The sequence below is a fragment of the Oncorhynchus masou genome, chromosome 12 (assembly GCF_036934945.1).
Source record: "Oncorhynchus masou masou isolate Uvic2021 chromosome 12, UVic_Omas_1.1, whole genome shotgun sequence".
NCBI lineage: Eukaryota > Metazoa > Chordata > Actinopteri > Salmoniformes > Salmonidae > Oncorhynchus > Oncorhynchus masou.
Window position 1 is genome coordinate 36,496,154 of NC_088223.1, and position 13,078 is coordinate 36,509,231.

At 41.9% G+C, this 13,078-nt stretch overlaps 1 protein-coding gene across 1 annotated transcript; it reads right to left on the reverse strand.

The window, feature by feature from the left end:
- Nucleotides 1–66: 66 nt before the first annotated feature.
- On the reverse strand, nucleotides 67–12,223 carry LOC135549979 (flotillin-1). The gene is made up of 13 exons (XM_064980393.1): nucleotides 12,078–12,223; nucleotides 11,377–11,439; nucleotides 11,018–11,093; nucleotides 10,806–10,896; nucleotides 10,106–10,249; nucleotides 6,916–7,035; nucleotides 6,673–6,768; nucleotides 5,186–5,338; nucleotides 4,762–4,943; nucleotides 4,468–4,513; nucleotides 4,028–4,165; nucleotides 3,643–3,807; nucleotides 67–2,998 (listed from the first exon to the last, which is right to left on the reverse strand). The coding sequence occupies exons 2-13, from the start codon at nucleotides 11,417–11,419 to the stop codon at nucleotides 2,978–2,980; spliced, it is 1,275 nt and encodes a 424-aa protein (XP_064836465.1). The 5' UTR covers nucleotides 11,420–11,439; nucleotides 12,078–12,223; the 3' UTR covers nucleotides 67–2,977.
- Between the last annotated feature and the right edge of the window lie 855 nt (nucleotides 12,224–13,078).

Below are 13,078 nucleotides of genomic sequence, written 5' to 3' on the forward strand. Positions count from 1 at the left end.
TCCCCTGTGCCATGCCCATTTCACAACCTTCCTACACACAAGCACCAAAGAAGACGAGGGTTGTGGTTAAGAGAATCAAAGGAATTCTGTATTTGATATCATTTAAGGGTATATGTTTCCTACAAAATACAAATTTCTAAGGTTCCTCATGACACTAGTGCACAGCCATTTGAAAACAATACAGACACATTACAATTTTGGCAAGTCTTCAAAAACAAAGTAAACAATACACTATTCTAATATAACTCAAAGAAAACGACATGAAACCAGTCCTGGATACAATCTGCTTGCCATGGAATTCATCTCATTATTTTCATTAAATGTATAGTATGTAACTTTTTCCCAAGCTTGGTTTGGTTTTCACTGAAACATGCCATTTAAGAATATATAATACAGCAACTGTTGGTATTATTTCTTGGTAAAACAAGAGACAACCATGAAAGTAGATTATGTCCTGGTTGTAGTAAGATGCAACACAGAAACAGGGTAACATTGTGTTAGTCAGGATAAGGAGGCTTGATTACTCTTGTCTTGTGATGCAACTGAAGGAAAACCCTTTTTGACAAAGCCAGGCCAAGACGCTGAGCTCAGGTTCTTAAGAAAGTATGATAAATGTGACAACTTGACATAAACAGCTGATTTTAGATTTTCTTATCTTTGAGTACAGTACAACATGTTTTAAGCTAAATTGAACACACATTTTAACATACTTCACTAAAACAGGTACTGTAGAGGCATTTCTACAGTATTTACAACATCCAAAATATCCCGTATTTTGATGCTTTGGACATATTTTGAACCTCTGGTTCAGTCCCTGGTTTGGTTACTTATCCATAGCAGGAGTACCTGTTATGGGTCATGCCTTCAGGCTCCTGACAAATTACATAGAAAAAAATAAATAAATACAACAACAAAAAATCAATTAAATAAAATATACAATTCAATACATTACATACTATTCTGTGTAACATCATCAGTACATAAGACACGATCTTGTACTGAATCAGTCATCTCACGAGACCCTCATGAGACACACAGGGCTAGCACGCTATGCTTTCTGGATGATTTCCATTGAACATACTGATCTGAGACATTGATTGGACGATAAGATAAGATAGTACTTCATTAATCCCCCAGAGGGGAAACTTGATTGCACCAGCCAATGCATACGGGGATGAGGAATGACCACTTGCCTTTCCTCTGGTGAAATGCAGTGTCATGAAATACAGTGAGTATACAAAACATTAGGAACACCTGCTCTTTCCATGACATAGACTGACCAGGTGAATCCAGGTGAAAGCTATGATCCCTTATTGATGTCACTCGTTAAATCCACTTCAATCAGTGTAGATGAAGGGGAGGAGACATGTTAAACAAGGATTTTTAAGCCTTGAATGTGTGCCATTCAGAGGGTGAATGGGCAAGACAAAAAATGTAAGCGCATTTGAACGAGGTATGGTAGTAGGTGCCAGGTGCACCAGTTTGTGTCAAGAACTGCAACACTGCTGGGTTTTTCACACTCAACAGTTTCCCGTGTGTATCAAGAATGGTCCACCAGCCAACTTGACACAACTGTGGTAAACATTGGAGTCAACATGGGCCAGAATCGCTGTGGAACGCTTTCAACAACTTGTGGAGTTCATGCCCCAATGAAATTAGGCTGTTCTGAGGGCAACAATGGATGTATATTCTGTATGTGCCATGTACTCAATGCTTGTATATCATGCTGTTATGTCCATTAGTAGTTATTTCTATTAGTAGTACAATATGACACAGCTAGCTTTAGTTTGGGCTTCAAAAGGTTCCCAAAAAGAGAGTACATGCTTTCCGAATTTCTTCTTTTTACATGACACCTCCTCTCTTTCTACTTCTGACGACAATCAACATTTTTCTAACTGAAAATCACTCCCTTTATTATTCATTTATCACAGCTACTATTTCCGTTGATCTGAGGACCACCTTAAGAATAATGTAGCTTCAATGCTAACAGTACATCTCAATTAACATAAATAGTACAGCTTGACATTACAGTACGTAGCGTTAGGCAGAAGTGCAATAATTCCAAGATTATAACGTCATATTACATTTTGACAGCTATAACAGAGCAGTAAACCAGTCCCCTAGCACTCTGGACAAAAGTAATGCAAGTCACATTTGTGAGAACTGCTACATAATCTGCTTGACGAGAAGGTCCTTTCTAACGAATATTGATTAAATAGGATAATTCAGTGTGAGAAAGTACGACGAAAACAACATCAAAAAACACGCACGTTACGTGTCGTAACAGTGACTGTAGACACACATCAATGGGAAAGCACACATTTCACAGATAGAAATCCATAGAAAATAATAATATATTGAGAAACAAGTTGACTGGCCTATTCAGACTACTTCTCCCAAAGAGCCTTTGCAGGTATAGATTAGAATATTGGATACTTTGAATGGTGAATATTTTTTACATTCATTGTTACTCAAACTTAGTGCCCACAGAGCAATGACATTTTCTCTAAACCAATTACATTTTGTCAGACTAAAACGACAACCAGTAACATTAAAAACAATGACAGACTGAAACATGGATTTGGTCAGGTCCCCTTTTCTTCTGATGAGTAAGACCGAGCGCTGAGAATGACAATACTGGACGGACGAGTTGATTGCGCGCTTGCATTGAACTCGCCAGTTAAGATGCACTTAGGGTTTGGCAGCAAGGCAGTGGACACAGGCAGTTAGGAGGAGGAATCCGGGGCCAAATAGAAAACGGTTAGAGGTGAAAGGTGAGACAGGCAGAGAAAAGGGGCACTAAGACACATGGAAAGAAGAGGGGATCGATAGAAAGGGTTGATCATAGAAACAGATATGTCGTTGGCATAACGTACTTGAGGAGAGAAGGTAAGGCTGTGACAGTAGACACATACGCAGACACTACAGCCAGGCAGGGGTATGATGATAGGTCTACCTGAGCACCCGGAGCCTCTCCTCAGCCCATACGAGTCGCCACCTAGAGGATGGAGGGACAGGTTGAGAGAGAGGGAGATGGAGAGACAGAGAGCGAGAGGGTGGGGTTGGGGGGGGGGGGTTGGAGAGAGAGAGAAAATGAAGGAGTAAGGACTCACAAAGTAGGATCAGTGAGCTAGCCAACTAGGTTTACCAACAATACAAACATTACTAACCTGCAGTCGGCACGCTATGCTATCTTGTACATGGTACTTACGATGACACATACTAACCTTTAGCATTCTTCATAAACAGTCAAATGAAGAGTTATACATGTACATGTGTGTTTGTCACAGTTATCTGGCAAGTTATTCATATATCCTACCCTGTGAAATATAACTCTAGAGCGTTGGGCTAGTAGCTGAAAGGTCGCTAGTTCGAATACCCAATCTGTTGATATATCCTTGAGTTAGCCACATAACCCTAATTTGCTCCGAGGGCGCTGTACTACCATGACTGACCTTGTAAAACAAGACATTTCTCTGCACCTCTCCGGTGTATGTGACAATAAAACATTATTATTATCATTTTGGGGGGTAACAACTGGTATAATTAATTGGAGACCGACTGAGAATGTTGTTACGCAGACAAATAGAAGTCATCTTGTAATATAATACATCACGCACATCGTTGGTTAGGCCGTCTCACCTGTGAGATGTTGATTCCGGTCAGTTTCTCCACCGCCGCTGGTAGGCGGGTCATGATGTCTAGCACCTCCCCTGTGAGCTGGGCCGCGCCCACCTCTCCGCCGCCGCTGGATATCATGGTGATCTTCTGAGCCTGCGCCAGAGGCCTGCTGATCTCTTCCGCCATCTAGAGGAGGACACAGGCACACAAGAGAGGTGTCCGTCCAGTTTCTGTGCCCGGTGATCCAATTTTGGGCTCTACAACTATGTGCACGAACTAACTTTCTATCAGTGTTATGACTTTTTCATGCATATCTTCGACTCCATGCAGGATTTTACGCGATCGTTAAACGTCCACATCTCATATGTGTATTTGAGCTCCGTCTCTTCAAAGGTTTGTTTCTCACTAGTGGTAGTTGCTCCAGCAGCATGTCCACCATGGCTCCTTCCTTGTACTGCTGGAAGGCTTCGGCCTTCTTGGCCATCTGCTCCGCCTCGGCTCTCCCCTTCGCCTCCACAGCAAAGGCCTCCGCATCTCCCTTAATCTGAGAGAGAGAAAGAGAGAAGAACATTTTGTTATGACGGTCATACTATGTTGTTCCAGCTTCCTTGGGTGTAACTTATCGTAAGTTAACTGCAATATTTAGTAGTATTGATTTGAACAAGCAAAATGGCTTGAGTGTGAACATGGACTTCTCCTATTACGATTAAAGTTCTCTCTGCTTATACGAGTCACAGACACAAGAATGAGCTGCTTTTAGGGGTAAAACAAGCTTGGAACAGTAACAGTCCAATACTAACAATGTCGTTTTCAGAATCTATCTCGAACAATGTGATGCTCACTCACCCTAATGGACTCAGCTTCAGCCTCTGCCTCCATGATGAGCTGTGCACTGTGGGAAGAGAAACATTTATTTGATCTCATACACCTTGATTGGCCAGTGAGGTATACAGTACGGATATAGTACATTGTACATATTCAGTATAGTTTGTATATGTGTTTTTTGTTGTTGTCTGTCTCATACGCCATAGAACACATTAATTATCTAGTATATTTTCATTGTCTACCCAATACATCTTTCACAAACTACAATATATAATTTGTGAAAGGTCATTTGGAGACCCTGTGGCCGTGACTCACCGCTGGGCCTCGGCAAGCTTCTCCAGGCGGTATCGCTCGGCCTCAGCGGGCTTCTTGACCTTGGCCTCCAGCTCCTTCTCCCTGCGGGTGATCTCCTGCTCCTGGAGCATGATCTGCTGAGAGCGCTCCACCACCTTCACCTGCATCTTCTCCTCCTCGATGCGCTGCTTGGTCTTGGCCACCTGACAGGGAGAGTTCAAACGGTAAGACCAAGATCTCAGTGGCGCTCTTTGTGACCATTTTTCAGAGGTTATGTTTGACCTCTATGTGTTTTTTGTTGTTGTTGAGTATTCCGTGTTTTACTTTTGTGTTGTTTTGTTTCAATTGGTTTGGTGAGCTGCTTTCCATTTTGAGAACAAACAAATAACGAGATTGGGTGTGCAGTACAATACATCCGTGTCTTAACGTAATATCATGGACATACCTGTAGCTGGTAGGCCATCTCTGACTCCGCCTTCTTGGTGTTGACTTCGATGTCATAGGATGCTTTCTTCAGCTCATAGTCCCTCTGAGCCTTGGCCATCTGGATCTCATTTACATACTGGGCTGAGATCTTCTCCTGCATGGCGTGGGCCTCCTACAGCGAGAGACACAGAGAGAGGGGAAAAAGAAACAAGAGGAGTTTGGACAAGGAAAGGTTAAGATGGAGTACCAGGAAAGAGAAAAGTAATGTATCTATTTATTTCACCTTTATTTAACCAGGTAGGCTAGTTGAGAACAAGTTCTCATTTACAACTGCGACCTGGCCAAGATAAAGCAAAGCAGTGTGACACATACAACAACACGGAATTACACATGGGATAAACAACCGTACAGTCAATAATACAATAGAAAAAGTCTATATACAGTGTGTGCAAATGAGGTAGGATAAGGGAGGTAAGGCAATAAATAGGCTATAGTGGTAATATAATTACAATTTATCAATTAAACACTGGAGTGATAGATGTGCAGAAGATGAGTGTGCAAGTAGAGATACTGGGGTGCAAAGGAGCAAAATAAATAAAATAAATAACAGTATGGGGATGAGGTAGTTGGATGGGCTGTTTACAGATGTAAAGCTATGTAAAGGTGCAGTGATCTGTGAGCTGCTCTGACAGCTGGTGCTTAAAGCTAGTGAGGGAGGTATGAGTCTCCAGCTTCATTGATTTTTGCAGTTCTTCCAGTCATTGGCAGCAGAGAACTGGAAGGAAAGGCAGCCAATGTAGGAATTGGCTTTGGGTGTGACCAGTGAAATATACCTGCTGGAGTGTGTGCTATTGGTGGGTGCTGCTATGGTGACCAGTGAGCTGAGATAAGTTGGGGCTTTACCTAGCAAAGACTTATAGATGACCTGGAGCCAGTGGGTTTGGCGACGAATATGAAGCGAGGGCCAGCCAACGAGAGCATACAGGTCGCAGTGGTGGGTAGTATATGGGGCTTTGGTGACAAAACGGATGGCACTGTGATAGACTGCATCCAATTTGCTGAGTAGAGTGTTGGAGGCTATTTTGTAAATGACAACGCCGAAGTCAAGGATCGGTAGGATAGTCCGTTTTACGAGAGTATGTTTGGCAGCATGAGTGAAGGATGCTTTGCTGCGAAAAAGGAAGCCGATTCTAGATTTAATTTTAGATTGGAGATGCTTAATGTGAGTCTGGAAGGAGAGATATATGTATATATATTTCTATATATATATATGGGGGATTGTAAATGATGCAGACAATTACATTGATGGAAACTACAATCTATCTGCAATATTCAAGTTGGTCTACCCCCCCCCCCAAAAAAAAATCAAGTAAGAACGGATAAGGAAAACCAAGCAAAAGAAAATATGATGGTGAATTCCGAAATAAACAAGAGGTAAAGGATAACGGGTTGAGGAAGAGAAGGTAGAAAGAATGAGAGACTAGAGAGAAGGGAGAGGTGGCTCACCCTGATCACAGCATCCCTCTTGAACTGGGCCTCTCCGATGCGGGCGTCTTTCTGCACCTGGGCGGTCCTGGACTTCCCCAGGGAGTGGAGGTAGTCCTGAACCACAGAGAGGAAGACGACAACATGCTTTTAGTTTAGGGTCGATTATTTACCTGGCATCCATCTAGTGTCCATTATTTACCTTTTATTGGAGCATCTGCGGAAAAATGGAGTCTCCATTGAAAGTAGAGAGAGAAAGCACACCTGGTCATCGTGAACGTCTTTGAGCGTGTAGCTGACCACGCTGATGCCCATGTTGACCAGGTCAGACGAGGCCACCTTGAACACCTCCTCCGAGAACTTCTTGCGGTCCCTATAGATCTCCTGATGGGGGGTAAATAACAGAGTTAAGGCCTATGTTGATACAGTGGGGCAAAAAAGTATTTAGTCAGCCACCAATTGTGCAAGTTCTCCCACTTAAAAAGATGAGAGAGGCCTGTAATTTTCATCATAGGTACACTTCAACTATGACAGACAAAATGAGAAAGAAAATCCAGAAAATCACATTGTAGGATTTTTAATGAATTTATTTGCAAATTATGGTGGAAAATAAGTATTTGGTCACCTACAAACAAGCAAGATTTCTGGCTCTCACAGACCTGTAACTTCTTCTTTAAGAGGCTCCTCTGTCCTCCACTCGTTACCTGTATTAATGGCACCTGTTTGAACTTGTTATCAGTATAAAAGACACCGGTCCACAACCTCAGACAGTCACACTCCAAACTCCACTTTGGCCAAGACCAAAGAGCTGTCAAAGGACACCAGAAACAAAATTGTAGACCTGCACCAGGCTGGGAAGACTGAATCTGCAATAGGTAAGCAGCTTGGTTTGAAGAAATCAACTGTGGGAGCAATTATTAGGAAATGGAAGACATACAAGACAACTGATTATCTCCCTCGATCTGGGGCTCCACGCAAGATCTCACACTGTGGGGTCAAAATGATCACAAGAACGGTGAGCAAAAATCCCAGAACCACACGGGGGGGCCTAGTGAATGACCTGCAGAGAGCTGGGACCAAAGTAACAAAGCCTACCATCAGTAACACACTACGCCGCCAGGGACTCAAATCCTGCAGTGCCAGACGTGTCCCCCTGCTTAAGCCAGTACATGTCCAGGCCCGTCTGAAATTTGCTCGAGAGCATTTGGATGATCCAGAAGAAGATTGGGAGAATGTCATATGGTCAGATGAATCCAAAATATAACTTTTTGGTAAAAACTCAACTCGTCGTGTTTGGAGGACAAAGAATGCTGAGTTGCATCCAAAGAACACCATACCTACTGTGAAGCATGGGGGTGGAAACATTTTTTCTGCAAAGGGACCAGGACGACTCATCCGTGTAAAGGAAAGAATGAATGGGGCTATGTATCGTGAGATTTTGAGTGAAAACCTCCTTCCATCAGCAAGCGCATTGAAGATGAAACGTGGCTGGGTCTTTCAGCATGACAATGATCCCAAACACACCGCCCGGGCAACGAAGGAGTGGCTTCATAAGAAGCATTTCAAGGTCCTGGAGTGGCCTAGCCAGTCTCCAGATCTCAACCCCATAGAAAATCTTTGGAGGGAGTTGAAAGTCCGTGTTGTCCAGCAACAACCCCAAAACATCACTGCTCTGGAGGAAATCTGCATGGAGGAATGGGCCAAAATACCAGCAACAGTGTGTGAAAACCTTGTGAAGACTTACAGAAAATGTTTGACCTCTGTCATTGCAAATAAAGGGTATATAACAAAGTATTGAGATAAACTTTTGTTATTGACCAAATACTTATTTCCCAAAATAATTTGCAAATAAATTCATTAAAAATCCTACAATGTGATTTTCTGGATTTTTTAAAATCATTTTGTCTGTAATAGTTGAAGTGTACCTATGATGAAAATTACAGGCCTCTCTCCTCTTTTTAAGTGGGAGAACTTGCACAATTGGTGGCTGACTAAATACTTTTTTGCCCCACTGTATACCTTTGTTTGACAATGAAAAGATGCAGTGCTCCCTCTCAATCATGCTACTATGTAGTTGAACACATAGCCAGAAATAGATTTCCATATGACTATGGTTCGACTGTAAATATATAATCCAGTTTAATTTGTTGTTTGTTATGGTCTGTTTGTTATGGTATGTCACAAGGCATTTCTAGTATGCAATGTGCTGTTTTGCGTATGGTACATATACTACCGTTCAAAAGTTTGGGGTCACTTAGAAATGTCCTTAGTTTTTTAAGAAAATCACATTTTTTGTCCATTAAAATAACATCAAATTGATCAGAAATACAGTGTAGACATTGTTAATGTTGTAAATTACTATTGCAGCTGGAAACTGATCAGTCTATTCTTGTTCTGAGAAATTAAGGCTGTTCCATGTGAGAAATTGAATGGAGTAGTACACAGCGCTGTATGAGATCTTCAGTTTCTTGGCAATTTCTCGCATGGAATAGCCTTAATTTCTCAGAACAAGAATAGACTGACGAGTTTCAGAAGAAAGGTCTTTGTTTCTGGCCATTTTGAGCCTGTAATTGAACCCACAAATGCTGATGCCACAGATACTCAACTAGTCTAAAGAAGGCCAGTTTTATTGCTTCTTTAATAAGAGAACAACAGTTTTCAGCTGTGCTAACATAATTGCAAAAGGGTTTTCTAATGATCAATTAGCCTTTTAAAATGATAAACTTGGATTAGCGAACACAACGTGCCATTGGAACACAGAAGTGATGGATGCTGAAAATGGGCCTCTGTATGTCTATGTAGATATTCCATTAGAAATCAGCCATTTCCAGCTACAATGGTCATTTACAACATTGACAATGTCTACACTGTATTTCTGAACAATTTTATGTTATTTTAATGGACAAAAACAAGGACGTTTCTAAGTGACCCCAAACTTTTGAACGGTGGTGTACATAGAAAAATACCCTCTAACAAAAGGTGACATTATGTACAGTTGCCTCATATTAAACAATTGATCTCAAATCCAAAATGCTGGAGTATGGGGCCAAATTAAAAGTTTTAGCTTCACTGTCCAAATAAATGGGTAGGGGAGTGCATTTCTGGCCATAGCTCTTGGGTTTGGTCATGGCTTTAAAGCATTGAAATCAGTGATCTGCTATAATGTGCTGTTTGTTTATCTGTAACTGTGGATGTGGCCAGTAAGAATGCTATCCAGTTAACCTCATGCAACCGTGAAGAAGGCAAATGGTGCCAAAATATTTCTATATTGCACTAAAATGAGTGAGCTGCTATAATGTAGCCTGATCCCAGATCTGTTTGTGACATCTTGCAAAACAGATGTTCTACAACAGGTTGGTCAAAACATGCATTGTGATTGGGTACTCGGCATGGTACTCGACTTCGCCTTGTACCAACGACCGCAGCACGGCTGTGCTAAAAAGGTCAAGTTTACCTCCACAGTCAGGTGGGCAATAATGGCCCTCTGGTGACCCTCCAGCGTCTCCAGGGCGATTTGGGCGATCTCGCCCTCCGACTTCCCCATGAACATCTGACAGGCTGCGGCCAGCATCTGCTTGTTCTGCCCCTGGATCTTCATCTGGAGGGAGGGGAGCACACAGGTTAATAGTTCATTAGGGCACGCAACCGAAAACATTTAAAAATGTTTTAAAACAGAAAATGTGCATTTTATGAGCAAGTTCAGGTAGTCCCTCCCTGTTTTAGTCTGTTGTTGGTGATTAATGAGCATGACTCAGGTGTGCACATTGCTAAACAAACAGAAGCATCTGCTGTATACTACCCGACTACACAGCAGTAGTAATAGTACTAACACTCCCAACAGGCAAGGTTACTCAGTTCTATCCAAAGCACAAGCGAGTGAGGTATTTAATCATTTAAGACCTGTGTATAAATGAATGATATAAGCAAAACAGTTGGCATGTTTTAATTAGCTACTTGATACCTATTTACTTAAAGAGGGCCTTTACATTTGTGTTCAAAACTGGGGTCATTATTGCCCACCTGACTGTGGAGGTAAACTTTTGAGCACAGCTGTGCGGCGGTCGTTGATACAAGACTTAAAGGTGATGTAACAGAATAGTGCCGTTACATTGGCTCAGGAAGAAATGGAGACAGAGAAAGATGGAGAGACAAACCTGGGCAATACCAGTGACTGAGATGGGAACCCCATGCCGGGTGTAGACTTTATCACTCTTCACGTTCAGCGTCAGAGTGTTCAGGGAGATCCTGGGAGAGAGGAGAGGAAATGAGGGAGAGATATAGTCATTCCACAATGCTGTAGTATGGCAAATGGCAACGCACAGCCAATATATGTGTTTGCAGACGTGAACAGGAAAAGAGACCACACCTCTGGATCTTCTGAACACAGGGAAGCACAAACACTCTGCCTCCAGAAATCATTACTGGAGGAGAACGGCAGAGCCCTGAGAAACAGAGAGCGAGAGTGAGAGAGGGAGAGCGAGAGAGAGAGGGAGAGAGGGAGAGCGAGAGAGCGAGAGAGAGAGCAAGAGAGGGAGAGCGAGAGAGAGAGCGAGAGAGGGAGAGCGAGAGGGAGAGCGAGTGAGAGAGAGCGAAAGAGCAAGAGAAGGAGAGCGAGAGAGCGAGAGGATGGTGAGATACGCATGCGAGTATTACTACCATCTTACAGCTCTGTAATGTAATATGTTTATAAATGGAGAATAGAATTGTATTGATTAGAGAATGGACCTGACACCACCATAGCCTCATTTGGACCACATGTGTAGAACATGTTTTTTTCTCCCTCAGATTCTAGAAAGACAAAAAAACAACACACACAATTGAATTAAACAATTTCCTATACCAAGCTTCAATGCTTGGCAATGGGCCTGTCAGTGGGCTACTTAAGAGTCCTACATTGGCCTATTGCTCAAACATTTATAGCTTCATTCATCAGTCATGCTTGACAGCTTTGACTGGAATCTATATTGTAGGCCTCATAATAATTTCATATAGCTACATTAAGTAACATGTGACTAAACGTTTTCTATATTTCAATTCAGATTGAATCCGAATTTGAGCTGGTAAGTTAGTATTAGAACTATTGTGATCTTTTCCATGAAAATCCAAGGGGGCAGTAGCCTTGAGAAAGTTCTCGAGACAACACTGATAGCTAATTTAATTTTGCGTAAATGTTGCGCATCATCACTCAGGACATTTTGCTGATGAAGAGCATAGAAAGACAAGCTTGTATCAACAAATGTATCAACACACATGCAAATAGGATATAAATAAACCATGCAAGGGTGCAGCAACTCGTTACCAAATGATACAAATGTGTCCAATTCCACTATCCTTTTTGCCAGACCCCACTGCTGTTTTACATACATTGCAATCCGAGATGCATCAAATCAATCGAATGACTAGGCGAAGTATGTCCAATCACTTACCAATTTGACAGAATGAACTAATGCAGAATGCAAATGTATAGATACTTGTTTTGTCTCTCAAAATATAGCAGCGTTATTCTTGCTATCGTCTGTCCAATGACTGTATGTATGTATATATGAAGGGTTTGTCCCGTTATAGCCCTTCCCGTCAAAAGAGTCTATCCATCGTCTCACGCCCATTACAAAATGTGCTGTCGCCATCTGGTGTTGCGGTGGTGAATTTAACTTCATTCAATGATCAGTGTGAAATACTTCAGTATTTAGGATACAATATCGAATTACTTAGCTAGATCAACAAAAGCATTGCATTTATGCTCTTTAGTTGCACTTTTTTATTTGTTGTTTATTTGATGTGACCCCGCCCCTCTCTCTCTACCGCACCTGCTGTCTCAACCTCCGAATGCTCTGCTATGAAAAGCCAACTGACATTTACTCCTGAGGTGTTGACCTGTTGCACCCTCTATAACCACTGTGATTATTATGTGACCCTGCTGGTCGTCTTTGAACATTTGAAGAGCGATCTGGCCTTCAGGACCATGTACTCTTATAATCTTCAACGCCACAGCCAGAAAAGGACTGACAACACCTCAGAGCCTGGTTCCTCTCTAGGTTTCCTCCTAGGTTCCTGCCGTTCTAGGGAGGAAATTGCTTGCTGTTTGGGGGTTTAGGCGTGGTTCCTGTATAAGCCCTTTGTGACATCTGCTGATGTAAAAAAAAGAAGGCTTTACATATACATTTGATTGGTGTGGAGCTTAAATGTGTTGCTTCATACAACCACCCCGTTGAATGTTTGTATTTTTAAGGCCTCAGACGCAGTGACCGGGCTAATCAGCACAACGCGTAGCATGGTTACATATATATATATATATATATATATATATATTTGGCCATTGGATGCTATAACCAAACAGCAGAAAATAGTATTCTGCGTAATCATTATATCTGTTTTAAACTCAAAATGTAGGATGATGAACATCATTTTGGATTTATTGTAGTAAGGT